Source organism: Oncorhynchus kisutch, linkage group LG10, assembly GCF_002021735.2.
Source record: "Oncorhynchus kisutch isolate 150728-3 linkage group LG10, Okis_V2, whole genome shotgun sequence".
Taxonomy (NCBI): Eukaryota; Metazoa; Chordata; class Actinopteri; order Salmoniformes; family Salmonidae; genus Oncorhynchus; species Oncorhynchus kisutch.
Window position 1 is genome coordinate 67,308,704 of NC_034183.2, and position 17,899 is coordinate 67,326,602.

Genomic DNA, 17,899 nt, shown 5'->3' on the forward strand with positions numbered 1-17,899 from the left:
ATATTAGCTGAGTAGCTCAGCGGTCTAAAGCACTGCATCTCAGTGCTAAAGGCATCACTACAGACCCTGGTTCGATTCCAGGCTGTATCCCAACCGGTCGTGATTGGGAGTCCCATAGGGTGGCACACAATTGGCCCAGCGTCGTTAGGGTTTGGCCGGGGTAGTCTGTCATTGTAAATATGAATTTGTTATTAACTGACTTGCTTAGTTAAAAAAAGGTTAAATAAAAACATTTTAAAAATCTGCTGTAACGTAAACAAGGATTTGTTCAAAGGGGGCTGCTGATTTAGTTGATTATGTGCATAAAATCAGTCTCTGTGTTGGAGTGGACAGGAGTTGGAAAACCAGGACAGGAGTTAGAAAACCTGGACAGGAGCTGGAAAAGCTGTCCTATCATGTTGCAGCCAGCAAATTCAATTGATTTAAACAAATGGTTCTCTCATAATCTCAATTTAACATCATGTTCAAGTTTGTTTTTTTGGACGTTGTGATATGCAACAGATGTTATGGTACGGTGGGCTCGTATTATTAGCCTGGAATCCAAACTGATACTGGAGCATATCAGGTTATCATGCTATGGGGCTCTCCAGTGAAGCGTGAGAATAATGTTACATTTTCCGTGATTTAAGAAGCTGCAATGCTGCCCCTCTGTGGTAGTCAGCGTTCTTATCACTTCACTTTGCAAGTTATCTCTTCTTTATTTTCCAGAAGTCCTGACATGGAGTCATTTTAAAGCCAATATCTTTCCATATCATGAAAGATATGTAGGACATGTAAGATATATAATTAGTCTTTGCAAGAGGAACACTATTATATTATTCTACCGTGTGGCCATTTGATATGCAACATATCAATAGTCTTGTCACAATATGCATTCATATTATTTTAGCTAATGAAATAATTTATAAAGCTTTGCCACAGATACCCACAATGTGAAGAAATGATCTACATCAGTGATGGGCAACTTTAATTGGGGTGGGGGCCACAAAAAAATATTAACTCATGTGGGTCTGCAGTGGCTCGCGGGTCTGTGTACCTACATCGTAACCCACACATGCAGTCAGAGTCGGCCCTCCCCTTTTACCCGATACAATTGCAATCAGTGGGTCAGGCGGCGCCCTACTGTTCGATTCATATCGCGTGATTTCTGATGATTCTCGATTATATCGACTGATTGGTTCTGTATGGGGTGACCATTTTGGGGCCAGTAAGCAACATTTGGTAGGGCCGCTAGTTGTCCATCCCTGAACATGCAGTTTATCCCTTCTTATATGTGTAAGCAACTGCTGCCAGAGAGTGGTGGGGCGGAAATCGTAGTTCTTGATTTTGACAAGGTTAGTGATATTCGGATTCCTTGGGACGTCCTTACCCTAAACCCTAACGCCAAGCATAACCCGTTGTCACGCCTGGTTCTCGACGAGGCTACCCTAACCCGAACTTTAACCATTCATACAGTTCAACTTCAATGGGGTAGGGACGTCCCAGAGATCTTGAAAGCACAGACCATTTTGAAAGCATGACGTGGAAAGGGGCGGAGATGTCAGTCAATGTGGAAATGCGATAGTCACAGCAGTATCAGCACCAGTACTTCTGGAAGTTTCTTACATGGTGGCTAGCTAGCGACATGGTGAAAAGCGTATTTTGAGTAGCCACGATATCTCGGCTCATAAATTGATTTATTCAGCAGAGAGCGGGATATATTTATGTAACTCCATAGTTTAATAGGTCGGATTTGTAGCTAGCTTGCAGCTGTCAACTGGTTAAGTAGCTAGCCAGCTGCAAACACTACATTTCAGTGTGGTTGGTTGACGGCCTTTGATATAAGATTAACTGGTGAATTGACTATGTTTTTTTGAATATCAAGCGTTACTTGACAGATACTCGTAATGGGTAAAGACTATTATAAAGTGTTGGGTATACAGAAAGGCGCCTCTGAGGACGAGATAAAGAAGGCGTATCGAAAGCAGGCCCTGCGATATCACCCTGATAAAAACAAGTCCACTGGAGCTGAGGATAAATTCAAAGAGATCGCCGAGGCCTATGATGTCCTCAGCGACGCAAAGAAAAAGGATATATATGACCGATATGGAGAGGAAGGTAACGCATCAACTTTTGGTTCCACACAGTGTGCTGCACCATTGTAACCTAAACTGTCTTGCGCTATCGACGTTGTCAGGTTTGCCAACTATGTAACGTTGGTAGCTGTATCAGCCGTGGTCGTTGTTTTTGACAACTTCTAGCTAACCTTATTATTTAAATGTTACTGTTTGTGTTTTTCTTTGAGTGTAGCCCTAGAAACTATTGTAGTTATTATATTGGAAGCAACTGAGCACCGGAAACAGTCAGAGGCACTACAATTATCTCGAGAACTTGCTGGAACTTTCCTGTTTATTCTGCGTTCAAACTGGTGGGGCTAGTTTGTTCACATCACAACGTTAATTCCTTCGTTTTGTCACGTCCGCTCATGGTTTGTGACACATCGCAGAACACTTTTTCAGAAACACTGCTATGTCACAGTGACCCCTGAAGACACAGGTGGAAATGTAACATGGTTTAGCATTATTTATTTAGATAGATGGTATGTCTGGAAGTGTTGAAAGTGTGTTATGAATAAGTGATTCAAAGGGATTTAAAATAAACATTTTGATGTTTGTTCTTGTGTTCTAAAATAGCAATTTTGATGTTGTGTTCACTCTTACAGGCCTGAAGGGGCACACAGCCGGCGGGGGTGGTGGTCCCAATGGCCCCAACAACTACAACTACACCTTCCATGGAGATCCTCACGCCATGTTTACAGAGTTTTTTGGTGGCCGCAGCCCATTCGACCAGTTCTTCGCACGCAACGGGGACGATGACATGGACACTGATGACCCCTTTGCTGCGTTTGGTATGGGGGGTATGCCGGGTGGAATGGGAGGGTTCCACCAACACCAGAGGTCCTTCAAATCCCGACCAGGGGGTCCCCATGGGGGCCGCGAGAAGAAGAAAGATTCTCCGGTGGTACACGAGCTGAAGGTGAGCCTCGAGGAGGTGTTCTCCGGCTGCACCAAGAAGATGAAGATCTCCAGGAAGCGGCTGAACCCAGACGGCTGCAGCATGCGCAGCGAGGACAAGATCCTGACAGTGGACATCAAGCGAGGCTGGAAGGAAGGGACCAAGATCACCTTCCCCAGGGAGGGAGATGAGACACCAACTAACATTCCTGCTGACGTGGTGTTTGTGGTCAAAGACAAACCCCATCCTGTGTTCCGCCGGGATGGCTCCGATATCATCTACCCTGCTAGAGTGTCCCTCAGAGATGTGAGTGCTTGGTCTTTGTGATTTCTTAAACATTGTGTCAGTCATAGACGTAACCCACTAAACTCTTTCACTTGTATTCTCTGTAATCATGGTGATGATATTTCTCTGCTGCTCTCAGGCAGGGTTGGGTGAAATGACCTAAAAATCATATGTCGATTTGTTTTGTAACTTATGGGTGATTCACAATGTATATTCTTATTCTCTAAATAAGCTTTGTTGCACCATTTTAAAGGTCAGTACACTGCATTTCAAACATTTTAAACAGTCAGGAATAAGCTAATGAATTCATGGCTTGTAAAATTATACCTAGGCTAAATGTAAGCCTTACACAACCCACTAATAATTCTATTATAGCAGTTTAACTTAATAATAATCACTGATCTAGCTTTTAAGTCTGTCTGTCTGAAAATGCCCTTTTTGTAAAAAATGTAACCAGAACCATGCATATCCACTAATAATGAGTAGTTAGCTAATCTTTATATTTAAAGTCTAGCCATCTTGGATCTATTTACTTGCTAACAAGTTCGAACAGTTGAACTGTTATGAACACACCCTCCTGTCAGTCGCCTACTGTTTGAACAAAATGCTAGCCTGTCCACTTTGTGGCCTACCTACATGGATAAGAAGATGCTTATTTCTCAGAATGAGAACAAGTTGCCAATACGGTATGAAAGTACTAGTATTTACTACCTCCTGTTGCAAGTCCCGTACTGTGTTTTTGAATGGGCTTCAAGCTTATATAATCACATTTATGAAAATAAGGTTTTGTGTGTGTGTGTGAGAGAGAAAACAGACCATCTCTGACTCTCCACAGTCCTATTAGGGTGATTTCTCCCCTTCTCAGCTGTCTGTCACAGCCTCTTGGTTTACACCAATTAGATTGCCCGAATGCACATTTGGACTTTGACCCAACCCACTCCAGGTCAGAGTGGCTATCGTTGTCGGCAGATGAAGACGCAAGTTTGGCTGCCGACCAAGTTACGTGTGTTTATTTTAGTAAAATTGTGGGCACAATGCATCCAAGAAAACCACAATCCATCCTCTGTAAACTGAAGATTTCTGTGTGTGAATACTATACTGTGTGGTGGTGAAGATAAAAGTCCTAGACTAAGAAGCATTCGTACTGTTCTTGCAGAACAGCCTGTAGCGAGTCAGAACCAATTATCAGCATTACGTACTAGCGGGTAAGGGCGTTCATAGCCGACCGCTCAGACGGCTCCAGCTAGTTGTTTTTACAATATACACTACCGTTCAAAAGTTTGGGGTCACTTAGAAATTTCTTTGTTTTTGCAAGAAAAGCAAACAATTTGGTCCATTAAAATAACATCAAATTGATGAGAAATATAGTGTTGGCATTGAGCTACAATAGTCATTTACAACATTAGCAATGTTTCTTCTGAAACTCTTTAGTCTATTCTTGTTCTAAGAAATGAAAGCTATTCCATGTGAGATATTGCCAAGAAATTGAAGATCTTGTACAATACTGTGTGTACTACTCCCTTCACAGAACAACGCAAACTGGCTCTAACCAGAATAGGAGTGGGAGGCCCCGGTGCACAACTGAGCCAGAGGACAAGTTCATAATTTTAAAAGGCTAATTTATCATTAGAAAATCCTTTTGCTGTGTGTACGCCTCACAAGTCCTCAACTGGCAGCTACATTAAATAGTACCCACAAAACACCAGTCTCAACGTCAACAGTGAAGAGGCGACCCTGGGATGCTGACCTTCAAGGCAGAGTTGCAAAGAAAAGGCCATTCTCAGACTGGCCAATAAAAAATAAAATATTAAGATGGGCAAAAGAACACACACTGGACAGAGAAACTCTGCCTAGAAGGCCAGCATCCCAGAGTCGCCTCTTCACTGTTGACGTTGAGACTGGTGTTTTGTGGGTACTATTTAATGTAGCTGCCAGTTGAGGACTTGTGAGGCGTACACACAGCAAAAGGATTTTCTAATGATAAATTAGCCTTTTAAAATTATGAACTTGGATTAGCTAACATAACGTGCCATTGGAACACAGGAGTGGCTGATATTGGGCCTCTGTACGCCTACGTAGATAATCCATAAATCAGCCGTTTCCAGCTACAATAGTCATTTAAAACATAAACAATGTCTACACTTTCTGATCAATTAATGTTATTTTAATGGACAAAAAAAAATGATTTTCTTTCAAAAACAAGGACATTTCTAAGTGACCCCAAACTTTTGAACAGTTTTAGAAGGGTCTGCTCTGCCCTAAATTTTGGGAGTTGAGACATAAAAAAGGTATCGTTAGAAAGGTTAAGTTCTCTTACAATAAAATGTCCCAATGTGTTTCAGGGTCCATCTCACCCATTCTGTTGGACCAAACCTCAAATGCAAATATCGAGTTGAAACGGCTTGTTGTCAGAGGATGAAGTGATCTTTCGTCTTTGTTGTTGTGAGGGGTGTGTGTGTGTGTGTGTGTTAGAGAGAGAGAGAGAGAGAGGGGGTAGGTGCACACAGCACAGAAGGTGCGAAGGAGACGAGATCGAAAAGACAGTCATGAGAACAAGTAGACATAGACGCTCATAAAAACAAAAATCTTACGATACAGGCATTTGGAACATCGCACTACAACATAATTTCAAATTAATTCAATATATATCCCAGGCCTTGTACTCTATTTAACAAAAAATAAAACACCTAATTGTGACAATCTTTATTTCTCTCTCCCATCAGGCACTGTGTGGATGCACGGTCAGCGCTCCCACTCTGGACGGCAGGACTGTGACTGTGACCTCTAGAGATGTGGTCAAACCTGGGATGAAGAAGCGTATCGTGGGAGAGGGACTACCACTGTCCAAGTGTCCAGAGAAGAGGGGGGACATGGTGCTTGAGTTTGTAGTGAAATTCCCTGATAATTTGGGGCAGAGTGTCCGCGATGCACTGACTCAGATTCTTCCTCCTTGAATAACTAAGTGGCTTTTGAAGACACCTAACAAACACGAAGACAGACAGTCGTCTTTCTCCATTACAGTTGTCCTTACCCTAGGCCAAAGAACATAATAGTTGTTTGGGAATTATACCTGTTTATTTTGATTCAACCTTTGATCCAAATGATAATTCAGTTATATATTTAACCACCATGAGATATTGACAGAGAAACATGTTGGTCTCTGTTCTGATGTTAGCTGTTCTGTTTGGTTCATAGTTTTTTCCTGTTTAATATTATTAAAACATTTAGATTTTATTACCTACATGTCCTATTGACAGTATTCCATTTCCCATTGGAAGGGAAAATAAAGACATTTCTGGGGGGACCCAGTGCTAGACATTGGATAATAATGATTGAGCATAGGGCAGGGGTTGGTCTGGCCCTGTAGAGATGACTGGTGCTGGTTGTTATAAGGTCTGAGGGATAGGTAGATTTGAAGATGCCTGTGGAAAACAGCACTGACGTGGAATTTGTGTGGTATCCAGTTGTTTTGATAGTGCTTCCAGAATATTTGTTGCAGGCAACTTATCAACTATATCTCTCAGGAGCAGTGACACACACCTGAATGTAGATATACTTATACATACAATGCATACAGTGCCATCTGAAAATATTCAGACCTCTCGACTTTTCCACATTTTGTTACGTTACAGCCTAATTCTAAAATTGATTAAAGTTGGGGGGGTTTTCTTATCAATCGACACCCAATACACCATAATGACAAAGCAAAAAAAAAAAAAAAGTTTTAGAATGGAAAAAAAACATCACATTTACATTAGTGTTGTGACCCTTTACTCGGTACCTTGTTGAAGCACATTTGGCAGTGACTACAGCCTCGAGTCTTGGGTATGATACTACAAGCTTGGCACACCTGTGTTTGGGCAGTTTCTCCCATTCTTCTCTGCAGATCCTCTCAGGCTCTATCAGGTTGGATGGGGAGCGTTGCTGCACAGCTATTTTCAGGTCTCTCCAGAGATGTTTGATCGGGTTCAAATCTGGGCTCTGGCTGGGCCACTCAAGGACATTAAGAGACTTGTCCCGAAGCCACCCCTACGTTGTCTTGGCTTTGTGCTTAGGGTCGTTGTCCTGTTGGAAGGACAACAACTACTTCGCCCCAGTCTCAGGTCCTGAGCACTCTGGAGCAGGTTTTCATCAAGGATCTCTCTGTACTTTGCTCTGTTAATCTGTGCCTCGATCCTGACAAGTCTCCCAGTCCCTGCTGCTGAGAAACATCCCCACAGCATAATGATGCTGTCACCACCATGCTTCACCTGAAGGGATGGTGTTAGGTTTCCTCCAGATGTGACGCTTGGCATTCAGGCCGAAGAGTTCAATTTTGGCTTCATCAGACCAGAGAATATTGTTTCTCATGGTCTGAGAGTCTTTAGGTGCCTTTTGGCAAACTCCAAGCGGGCTGTCATGTGCCTATTATTGAGGAGTGGCTTCCGTCTGGCCACTCTACCATAAAGGCCTGATTTGGTGGAGTGCTGCAGGGATGGTTGTCCTTTTGGAAGGTTCTCCCATCTCCTCTTAGGAACTCTAGAGCTCTGTCAGGGTGACCATCGGGTTCTTGGTCACCTTCCTGACCAAGGCCCTTTTCCCCCGATTGCTCAGTTTGGCTGGGCGGCCAGCTCTAGGAACAGTCTCTGTGGTTCCAAACTTCTTCCATTTAAGAATGATGGAGGGCACTATGTTCTTGGGGACCCTTTTTTGGTACCCTTCCCCAGATCTGTGCCTTGACGCAATCCTGTCTCGGAGCTCTACGAACAATTTCTTCAACCTCATGGCTTGATTTTTGCTGTGACATGCACTGCAAACGGTGCAACCTTTTTATAGACAGTTATGTGCCTTTCCAAATCTAATCAATTGAATTTACCACAGGTGGACTCCAAGTTGTCGACACATCTCAAGGATGATAAATGGAAACAAGATGCACCTGAGCTTAATTTCGAGTCTCATAAAAGGGTCTGAATACTTAGGTAAATAAGGTATTTCTGTTTTCTAGGTAATACATTTGGTAACATTTAAAATAAAATTTAATTTAAAAAACAGTTTTTTTGCATTGTCATTATGGGGTATTGTGTGTAAATTGCTGAGGATTTGTTATTTAATCCATTTTAGAATAAGACTAACATAACAAAATTTGGAAAAAGTCCAGGGGTCTGAATATATCTTTGTTACTGCTATTATTTTGTAGTGAGGTATGCGAGAGATTCTGAAACTGAGTTATGTTGGGGAACTAGAGCAAATAGAATTCAGAAAATTCTTTCAGCTTAAATGGGAGGGGCAAAACTGGGGATTCCTGAGCACAACTTGTTCAAACTAACCCAGAGAATGAGGTATTTATAAACATTTTTAGGAATTCACTCCAGGTAACTCCCTACAGATTTCACACACTTGATGCACTACGTGGCCAAAAGTGAGTGGACAACCCTTCAAATGAGTGGATTTGGCTATTTCAGGCACACTTATTGCTGACGGGTGTATAAAATCGGGCACACAGCTATGCAGTCTCCATAGACAAACATTGGCAGTAGAATGGCCCATACTGAAGAGCTCAGTGACATTCAATGTGGCATCGTCATAGGATTCCAACTTTCCAACAAGTCAGTTTGTCGGATTTCTGCCCTGCTAGAGCTGCCCCAGTCAACTGTAAGTGCTGTTATTGTAAAGTGGAAACATCTAGGAGCAACAACAGCTCAGCCCTGAAGTGGTAGGCCACACAAGCTCACAGAACAGGGCCACTGAAGCAGGTACAAATCGTCTGTCCTCGGTTGCAACACTCACTACCGAGTTTCAAACGGCCTCTGGAAGCAAAGTCAGTACAATAACTGTTCATCGAGAGCTTCATGAAATGGGTTTCCATGGCCGAGCAGCTGCACACAAGATCACCATGCGCAATGCCAAGCATCGGCTGGAGTGGTGTAAAGCTCACCGCCATTGGACTCTGGAGCATTGGAAACACGTTCTCTGGAGTGATGAAATGCGCTTCACCGTCTGGCAGTCCGATGGACAATCTGGGTTTGGCGGATGCCAAGAGAATGCTACCTTCCCGACTGCATAGTGCCAACTGTGAACTTCGGTGGAGGAGGAATAATGGTCTAGGGCTGTTTTTCATGGTTCGTGCTAGGCCCCTTAGTTCCATTGAAGGGAAATCTTGACGCTACAGCAGACAATGACATTCTAGACGATTCTGTGCTTCCAATTCTGTGGCAACAGTTTGGGGAAGGCCCTTTCCTGTTCCAGCATGACAATGCCCCCGTGCACAAAGCGAGGTCCATACAGAAATTGGTTTGTCGAGATCAGTGTGGAAGAATTTGACTGGCCTGCATAGAGCCCTGTCCTCAACTCTATTGAACACCTTTGGTATGAACTGGCACGCCGAACCAGGTCTAATCGCCCAACACCGGTGGCCGACCTCACTAATGCTCTTGTGGCTGAATGCTGCGGGAACTTGCTTCCAATGTTCCAACATCTGGTGGAAAGCCTTCCCAGAAGAGTGGAGGCTGTTATAGCAGCAAAGGGAGGGACCAAGTCCATATTAATGCCCATGATTTTGGAATAAGATGTTCATCCAGCAGGTGTCCACATACTTTTGGCCATGTAGTGTAGCTTCTCTCTACAGATTTTAGTTATTAAAGGGCGCGTTATCTATTTTGTGCAAAATGTTACGTCACGCATGCGAGATTGACCTTTGTGTGTGTGTATGTGTGTGTATAGACAAACATGCACCATCTTATTGTGAAATACTATAAGAAGATGGTGTGATGTGTTTTGACCTCTGTAGGACCCCTTACATTTAGCTTGAGGATCACTATTGTTGTAAGTATGATGGACTTGTATGCCCATTCTCCAGTGAAACTTGTAGGTGTGTTTACTCTGCAGTGACACTTTAGAAGCTATTCAAAACGCCAGTGCATTTTAGCTGTTTAAATTCTCTCTTTAACTCTGTTAAAGCTGTGAAACTAATATCTACTGCTACTTCTATGCAAACCATTTCTGTTAGGATAATCTTCATCCTTTTTATTTTGTCATATCCTGTACTTCTTACACACTGCAGAGCAAACAATGACTTGTCTAATATGGCTGCGTTTAGTCGGGCCCCAATTCTGAGCTTTTTTCCCCCACTAAATTGTATTTTAACCAATCAGATCAGCTCTGAAAAAGATCTGATGTGATTGGTCAAAACACCAAATGAGTGGAAAAAATATCAGAGGTGGGCTGCCTGTGTGAATGCAGCCTACAGTATGTAGTGAACTGATTTTTGAAGCACGTTGTTTGAGGTAAAGCAAGCCTAAGCATCTGTGGTAAATAAGAAAATCATTCCAAAAATTACAGTTGACAAACTGTAAAATAGCCAAGTAGTGTATCAGTTGTATTATTAAAATATGTTGGAATTATTTGAATAATGTTACATTTTCAAGTACTTGAAATACATATTTTAACCTGGGGTGCATTCATTACGCTGATTCTGTTGCAAAACGTTTAATCTGTTGCACAAAAGTTTTACGCCAAATGGAAAATGTTTTGTAACAAATTGTTTTTATTGGACAAATTCAGGTAGGTCCTGCATCGTTTCCTGCTGTTTAGTTCTCAAATGCTAAACTGTTTCCATTGCGAGATGTAATGAATTTGATTGATTGTCATTGAGGTTGTAATGATCAGTCAACACTTACCCATCTATCATTCCACTCCAAGTGGAGTTCCACTCTTATTTAATTTTAACAGATAAATGTGGTTTCACATGAATGTAGAGATGTGTAATCTCGGTTTAACTTTTTGGTTAAAAAATATTTGCTTTATTTGAAAATGTTTTCCTTTGATGGAAAAGTTAAAATAGTTTTTATAAAATTTGCAGACATTCTGTATTATTATTATTATTATTATTAGGCACCCAGAATTGTATTTGACAAATAGGTGTTAGCAATCTGCTTTTAATTTGTATGAAACTGAACATTTTATTTTATTTGTCCTATCCTTTGAACAAATGAGGTCCCCTTGGCATTTGGTGGTATTTTAGTTGTTGCAAAAGACGGGCAAACTTGTAAATATCAAATAAAATTGTACAAAATGATGTAGTTCTCTTATTTAGCCCCATGTCAAACTTTTAAAGTAACTGAGTGGATTTAGTTCTGCCCCACATGGGGCGCGAACCAGCTACTTTTTGCTTTCCTGCACACTGACTCGGTATCAAATTGTATTGGTCAACCCCTGTATATAGCCTTGTTATTGTTACTTTTTATTATTTTTTTACTTTAATTTATTTGCACTGTTGGTTAAGGGTTTGTAAGTAAGCAGTTCACGGTAAGGTCCACACTTGTGGTATTCGGCGCTTGCGACAAAGATTGATTTGATTTAACAACGCAGTTATTTTACACATGCAAACATTTTGCCAACTAGGGACTAGCTAACTGGATTGGGATCAAAGCACCATTGTAACAGAGTGCATTTTGTTCTACCTGGAGCAGATTGTCAAACAAGCAATCTTCTGAAAAACACACATCCACATCCAGGGGTTAAATGGAGTGAGAGACATATGGGAACTAAATCTGTTACAAGTTAGAATCAAAAGCTGAGCATTTTTAGTAAAAGCCTGTCTGTCATCTATACTAGATAGATAATAAAATGCATTACAGGCAGTGTAGATGAATTATTTATGCCAGGAGGACTAATGGAAATCCTAGGACAGAGGGTTGAAAAAACCTGCCTTACAGTAGGGGGCATCAAAGAGCTATAGACGAGGAGAGGAATCCTATAGTGGAGGAGGCCATTATACAGTGCTGAAGTCCCACCCCTGCAGTCGTCAATTGTTACCACAGCCGCAAAGTAATAAATCCCGCCTGTTTCTACTATTGCTCTTCTTAAAATCTGATTTTAAACCTAACCTTAACGTCACTGCTAACCTTATTCCTAACCACAAACATAAATAAAAACAAAAAAGCACATTTTTGTTTTCCTTTTTATTTCTCTCGACATAGCCGATTTTGACTTTGTGGCTGTGGTATCTAATGAAAACACCCCTGCTGAACAACATACATACCATCAGATCATCCTTTCCTCTCATTTTCTTGTTAGCGTATCTCACAAGACTAGCGATTCAAATGCGATGTAACTTTACTTTCACAACCTTTGGATCAAGAAGTAACCTAGTGTTTTGATGTTCCATTCCACGTCTGGCTTGAATCAATCACCTCGTACAGCGAGTTAGCTAAAACTCTAGTAAGATGCTTAACTTGACTGCTATATTCCTTCATTCTCAGCTAGCTAGAAGCTAATATTGTGTTAGCCAACAAGCTAACTAGCTAACAAGTTAGCTACCTAGCTGGCAATCTGTTTAAAAAAAATAGGTGTGTCAAATTAAGTGAAATCTCTGATTCAAGTTTAGATGTTTATCATCTTATCTAATGCCATATAACTTGATGGCAAGACAAGTAGGCAGAAGAAGTGTTTTAAGGGTGAGCTAGCTAGCTGGCAAGTTAGCTCCTGGGCGGTTTGGTACTCGTTTTTGAAAGCTATCTTCCAGTGTATTGTGATGTGATGCACCAGCGATGGGGGTTGGTAGTACTGTTTAACTAACCTGTCACAATCTGTTCACAGATGCACTCTGAATGTTTAGTTGCCATACAGTTGAAGTTGTCCCAACAACAGCAGTAGCTAGCAACAACGACTACCATCAAGAGATAGCTGTGGTTCAGTGGTGAATCATCAGGTGGAAGAAGATTTGAGAGAGAGAGAGTCCTATGCTGGACAGGACCTTTTGGCTACCTACCAAAGCAGCATCTGTTCACTTCCACAGACAGACAGAAGGATAAAAATGCCTCTTGGATTGGGTAGAAGGAAGAAAGCATCTCCCCTAGTGGAGAACGAGGAAGCCGAGCCGATCCGAGCGGGTCTTAATGTCCCAGGAATGGACGGCCTGGATGGAGGTGGTGTGGGGCTCGGGGAGGGTACTACCCAGGAGGGTCTGCCACCCCCACCCACCAGCCTGAGACCTCGTCTGATCTTCCACACCCAGCTAGCACACGGTAGCCCCACGGGACGCATCGAGGGCTTCAGCAACGTGCGAGAGCTCTACACCAAGATCGGAGAGGCCTTTGGGATCGCACCACCAGAGGTGAACAATATGACGACTGACGTGTGTGTGTGTGTGAGAGAGAGATCTGCTTCAGTTTATCCCTTTACTGACTCACTTTCTAACTCTTCAGGTGATGTTCTGCACTCTGAACACTCACAAGGTGGACATGGACAAGTTACTGGGGGGTCAGATTGGGCTGGAGGACTTTATTTTCGCCCATATCAAAGGCCAGAGGAAGGAGGTGGAAGTGTTCAAGGGGGAGGACGCCCTGGGGTTGACCATCACTGATAATGGAGCTGGCTACGCCTTCATCAAGGTGGGCATGGTTACTGGCTAGGAAATCAGTCGTCTGTGTCTGTCACCTCTGATAGGTCTGGCAGTGGAAGGAAATGCATCAGCATCACACACAGAGGACTAAAAATAGAACAAAATGGGAGCGTTTGAAACGCAGAGCCTCAATTGCAGCAACAGTGTGGAATGTACAGTAGACTGAGTATAAGATGTTAGTTAGTTGCCTATGCACATTATAGAGTTGTTTATGTTGCCCACTGCCAAATTGGCTGATTGTGTGAAATGGTGGATTTTTCCTTTGTCTCATCCTGTCCCTTCCAGAGAATAAGAGAGGGTAGCGTGGTCCATCAGATCCAGGTCATCAACGTGGGAGACATGATTGAGTCCATCAACGGCCACAGTCTCATTGGCTGTCGACACTACGAGGTGGCCAAGATGCTCAAGGAGCTGCCCAAGGGGAAGGACTTTGTTCTTAAGATGGTGGAGCCCTTGAAAGCCTTCGGTGGGTTTGTGTATGTGTGTGTATGAGAGATTGTGTGTGCTGACACAGTAATTATGAATCATATTATAGTGTGACAGATTATATTTAGGAATGAGTCAGCAGATTTCAAACTTTGTAATGCCTTTTACTAATTGCTCTTATATTATCATTGACTTTCTAGATATAGAATTAAGAGGTTAGAAACCTGATGCTCCTTTGACATGTTATGTTGTCTCCCTTACCTGTAGACATGATCAGCCAGAGGTCAGGAGGGGCCCGGGCTGGCTCAGGAACCCAGCTGGGGACAGGGAAGGGCACCCTGCGTTTACGCTCCAAAGGCCCAGCCACCGTGGAGGAGCTGGTGAGTGTGTGTTGGCTCTTCTATTACCATTAATAAGGTTAACATGGTTTCAGGTCATGACTATGTTTGTGGTATTTGTTTGACAGCCCTCTGCATTTGAGGAGAAGGCCATAGAGAAAGTGGATGACCTCCTGGAGAGTTACATGGGCATCAGAGACAGTGAGCTGGGTAAGGGAGACGGTGTGTGTATATGTGTGAATGTGATTCACACATGCAGCTCCTGTTAGCAGTGGTGACTTGTGTGTTGCCACTTCAAATCAAATGTTATTTGTTACGTGCTTCGTAAACAACAGGTGTAGACTAATGGTGACATGCTTACTCACGGACCCTTCCCAACAATGCAGAGAGATAGAAATAATAGAAAAGTAAAACATGTAATAATAGATACACAATGAGTAACGATAACTTGGCAATATACACAGGGTACCAGTACTGAGTCTGTGCAGGGTACGAGGTAGATGTGTACATTTGACTAGGAATAAAGTGACAAATAATAAACGTATGTGATGAGGCAAAGTTTGTGCAAAAAGGGTCAATGCAAACAGTCTCGGTAGCTATTTGGTTAACTATTTAACTTCCTATTACTTTGTTGTGCTGTGGTTGACCCCTCTCCCTCACTGTCAGCTGCTACAATGGTGGAGCTGGGGAAGGACAAAAAGAACCCAGATGAGTTTGCCGAGGCGTTGGACGAGACCCTTGGTGACTTCGCTTTCCCGGATGAATTTGTTTTTGACGTCTGGGGTGCCATCGGGGACGCCAAGGTCGGCCGGCTGTAACCGGAGGGAGCAGGGGACCAACCTGTGTGTGGTTTTGAATGCTGAGGCACCAACCTGCAACAAACAGAACTACTAGGAAACACCACACTACCATCATGTGATTTACTTATTGTTTTCTGTGTACTTATTATTTTTTACGTGGAGTTTACTACTCTTGTTGGGATACTTTTGGGGGAGACTCTTTGGGAGGATAGAGGATAGTGTATGGGAGAGGATAGAGGACTCTGATCACTAGCTCTGATCACTCGATCAGGCTGAAAATACTCTCATCAGACTATTGAATGCAATACGTGGAGGTTATTGTGTTCAAACTGCAAGTGCTTTTCAATTTTCTTCCAGGTCTTGTGGTTGTGGACACACCTCCTGACCTTGAACACGTCACATGTTAACGCCCAGGTCTTTGTTCCACTCTGAGGAACAATCCCGAGAACAACAAGTGGGAGAAGGGACCACGGCTTACATGTACCTACCTTTTTGAAGTTTGAGTTCAAACAAACTGTGACCCCCCCCCCCCCCACCACCACTTTGCACTGTCTTGCACTGCGCTGTAGAAAATATAAGAAAAGTGCATTGTACTTCACTGGAGCAGTCACTCACTACATAGCACTGGTGCATAGAACTGGACTACAGTATTTGTGTTCTGTGCGGTGTTGTTCACAGAGAGGCGTATTGAGATGCTCAGGCCCAGAATGTCCTGGTCAAATCGCATGGTCAGAAAAAACATCTTATTAGCCCGTGCTATTATTGTTTGTCTCCTCGTTGTGAGTTCTTTTGGTTTATGTGCTGTTGAGTGTCACTATTGAAGGAGGGTTTTGGCTGCTGAAGGTTCACAATGCGTAGACTGTCACTACAAAATTAGCTGCAGCTTTTTTTCTATGGTTCAAACTACAATCATTATCAGTTTTTCTGAAGTGAATAAGGTATAGAAACAAGCTGCACTTTACTTGTAGCACATCTCAGTCTGTTAACAAAGATAGTCTGGTTAATACTTAAATGGTCCCCTTTGCCAGGGAAACTCCAGTATTAAGAAAAACAGTGTTATATTACAGTATTTCAAGAATACTCAAGAATTTGAAATACATGTTTAAAAAAAACGATTGACTTATTGGTAGACTGTGTGAGCCTTTCATTTTTCTATTTTTTAAGAAATGTTTTTGCAGGATTTTTTTAAAGGAGCGGTGTTTAAATGAAAAAGAGTTGTGTAACTGATGAGGAATTTTCTTTGTTTTAATTAAGTTGGTGGTAAAAATGAAAACTGATATCCATGCCAAAAGCATTGGCATTTCCAATAGATTGCATTTTTTAGGGACCAGACAGTCTCAACATGAAGGAGCCAAATAGTTATGCACATAAGTCATGGAGCGGTCAAGTAATGAAAGGAAAATGCACCATTTATGCAATTCTGCAATGAAATGAAGGACCAAGTCCAACACTGTTACTTTAGGAAAGAACCTGGACACTACCATAGGAACAGAATGATGTCATTATCAAACCAAACTACTTTCTGCAAAGTCATCTGGCTTTTAGTGACTTCTTTATAGATTAATAAAACAACAAAAACATGCAATATGGGTCAAAGTTCCAAGATATAGAAAATAATTACTCAACATAGAAAATATTTTGTTTTTTTTGGGGGGGGGGGGTTTATCTTTTCCATAGTATATCTCGAACAACATATTTTTGTAGTAAATTGTTTGGTTGTTTTTCTGTCTTTCAATGCTGTTGAAGTATATCTAGATGGTTACTGTCATAAAATACTGATAATAGGCACTGTAATACTGAGGATATATATATTGTTTTGGTATGGCTTTCTATTACAATGTCTGATTTATAATGGCAATAATAATGACGAAGATTATGAAATCAGATGTCTTCCATGTCTTTCCCTCAGTTGAATACACAAATGTTGCCTTGGACTCTTCAACAGGAAATATTTCCCTAGATGTAATTCATAGTACTATATTATGTCAGATTGTTTAGCAGAAAAAAGTGCAAAATCATATATTTTTGAAAGTACAGTGCCTTGCGAAAGTATTCGGCCCCCTTGAACTTTGCGACCTTTTGCCACATTTCAGGCTTCAAACATAAAGATATCAAACTGTATTTTTTTGTGAAGAATCAACAACAAGTGGGACACAATCATGAAGTGGAACGACATTTATTGGATATTTCAAACTTTTTTAACAAATCAAAAACTGAAAAATTGGGCTGGCAAAATTATTCAGCCCCTTTACTTTCAGTGCAGCAAACTCTCTCCAGAAGTTCAGTGAGGATCTCTGAATGATCCAATGTTGACCTAAATGACTAATGATGATAAATACAATCCACCTGTGTGTAATCAAGTCTCCGTATAAATGCACCTGCACTGTGATAGTCTCAGAGGTCCGTTAAAAGCGCAGAGAGCATCATGAAGAACAAGGAACACACCAGGCAGATCCGAGATACTGTTGTGAAGAAGTTTAAAGCCGGATTTGGATACAAAAAGATTTCCCAAGCTTTAAACATCCCAAGGAGCACTGTGCAAGCGATAATATTGAAATGGAAGGAGTATCAGACCACTGCAAATCTACCAAGACCTGGCCGTCCCTCTAAACTTTCAGCTCATACAAGGAGAAGACTGATCAGAGATGCAGCCAAGAGGCCCATGATCACTCTGG

At 42.0% G+C, this 17,899-nt stretch overlaps 2 protein-coding genes across 2 annotated transcripts; both read left to right on the top strand.

Annotated features, from left to right (window-relative positions):
• Positions 1-1,143: 1,143 nt before the first annotated feature.
• On the top strand, positions 1,144-6,595 carry LOC109897642 (dnaJ homolog subfamily B member 1). Its single transcript, XM_031834863.1, has 3 exons — positions 1,144-2,097; positions 2,702-3,300; positions 6,003-6,595. The coding sequence occupies exons 1-3, from the start codon at positions 1,887-1,889 to the stop codon at positions 6,231-6,233; spliced, it is 1,041 nt and encodes a 346-aa protein (XP_031690723.1). The 5' UTR covers positions 1,144-1,886; the 3' UTR covers positions 6,234-6,595.
• A 5,681-nt stretch (positions 6,596-12,276) lies between these two features.
• On the top strand, positions 12,277-17,108 carry LOC109898740 (PDZ domain-containing protein GIPC1). Its single transcript, XM_020493840.2, has 7 exons — positions 12,277-12,477; positions 12,856-13,372; positions 13,464-13,649; positions 13,946-14,126; positions 14,354-14,466; positions 14,553-14,634; positions 15,091-17,108. The coding sequence occupies exons 2-7, from the start codon at positions 13,073-13,075 to the stop codon at positions 15,240-15,242; spliced, it is 1,014 nt and encodes a 337-aa protein (XP_020349429.1). The 5' UTR covers positions 12,277-12,477; positions 12,856-13,072; the 3' UTR covers positions 15,243-17,108.
• Positions 17,109-17,899: the final 791 nt, after the last annotated feature.

Coding starts and splice junctions, on each gene's coding strand:
- LOC109897642 (XM_031834863.1), top strand. CDS start 1,887: ATGGGTAAAGACTATTATAAAGTGTTGGGTATACAGAAAGGCGCCTCT. Junction 2,098..2,701: donor TGACCGATATGGAGAGGAAG/GTAACGCATCAA, acceptor TCACTCTTACAG/GCCTGAAGGGGCACACAGCC. Junction 3,301..6,002: donor CTAGAGTGTCCCTCAGAGAT/GTGAGTGCTTGG, acceptor CTCTCCCATCAG/GCACTGTGTGGATGCACGGT.
- LOC109898740 (XM_020493840.2), top strand. CDS start 13,073: ATGCCTCTTGGATTGGGTAGAAGGAAGAAAGCATCTCCCCTAGTGGAG. Junction 13,650..13,945: donor CTGGCTACGCCTTCATCAAG/GTGGGCATGGTT, acceptor TGTCCCTTCCAG/AGAATAAGAGAGGGTAGCGT. Junction 14,635..15,090: donor CATCAGAGACAGTGAGCTGG/GTAAGGGAGACG, acceptor CCTCACTGTCAG/CTGCTACAATGGTGGAGCTG.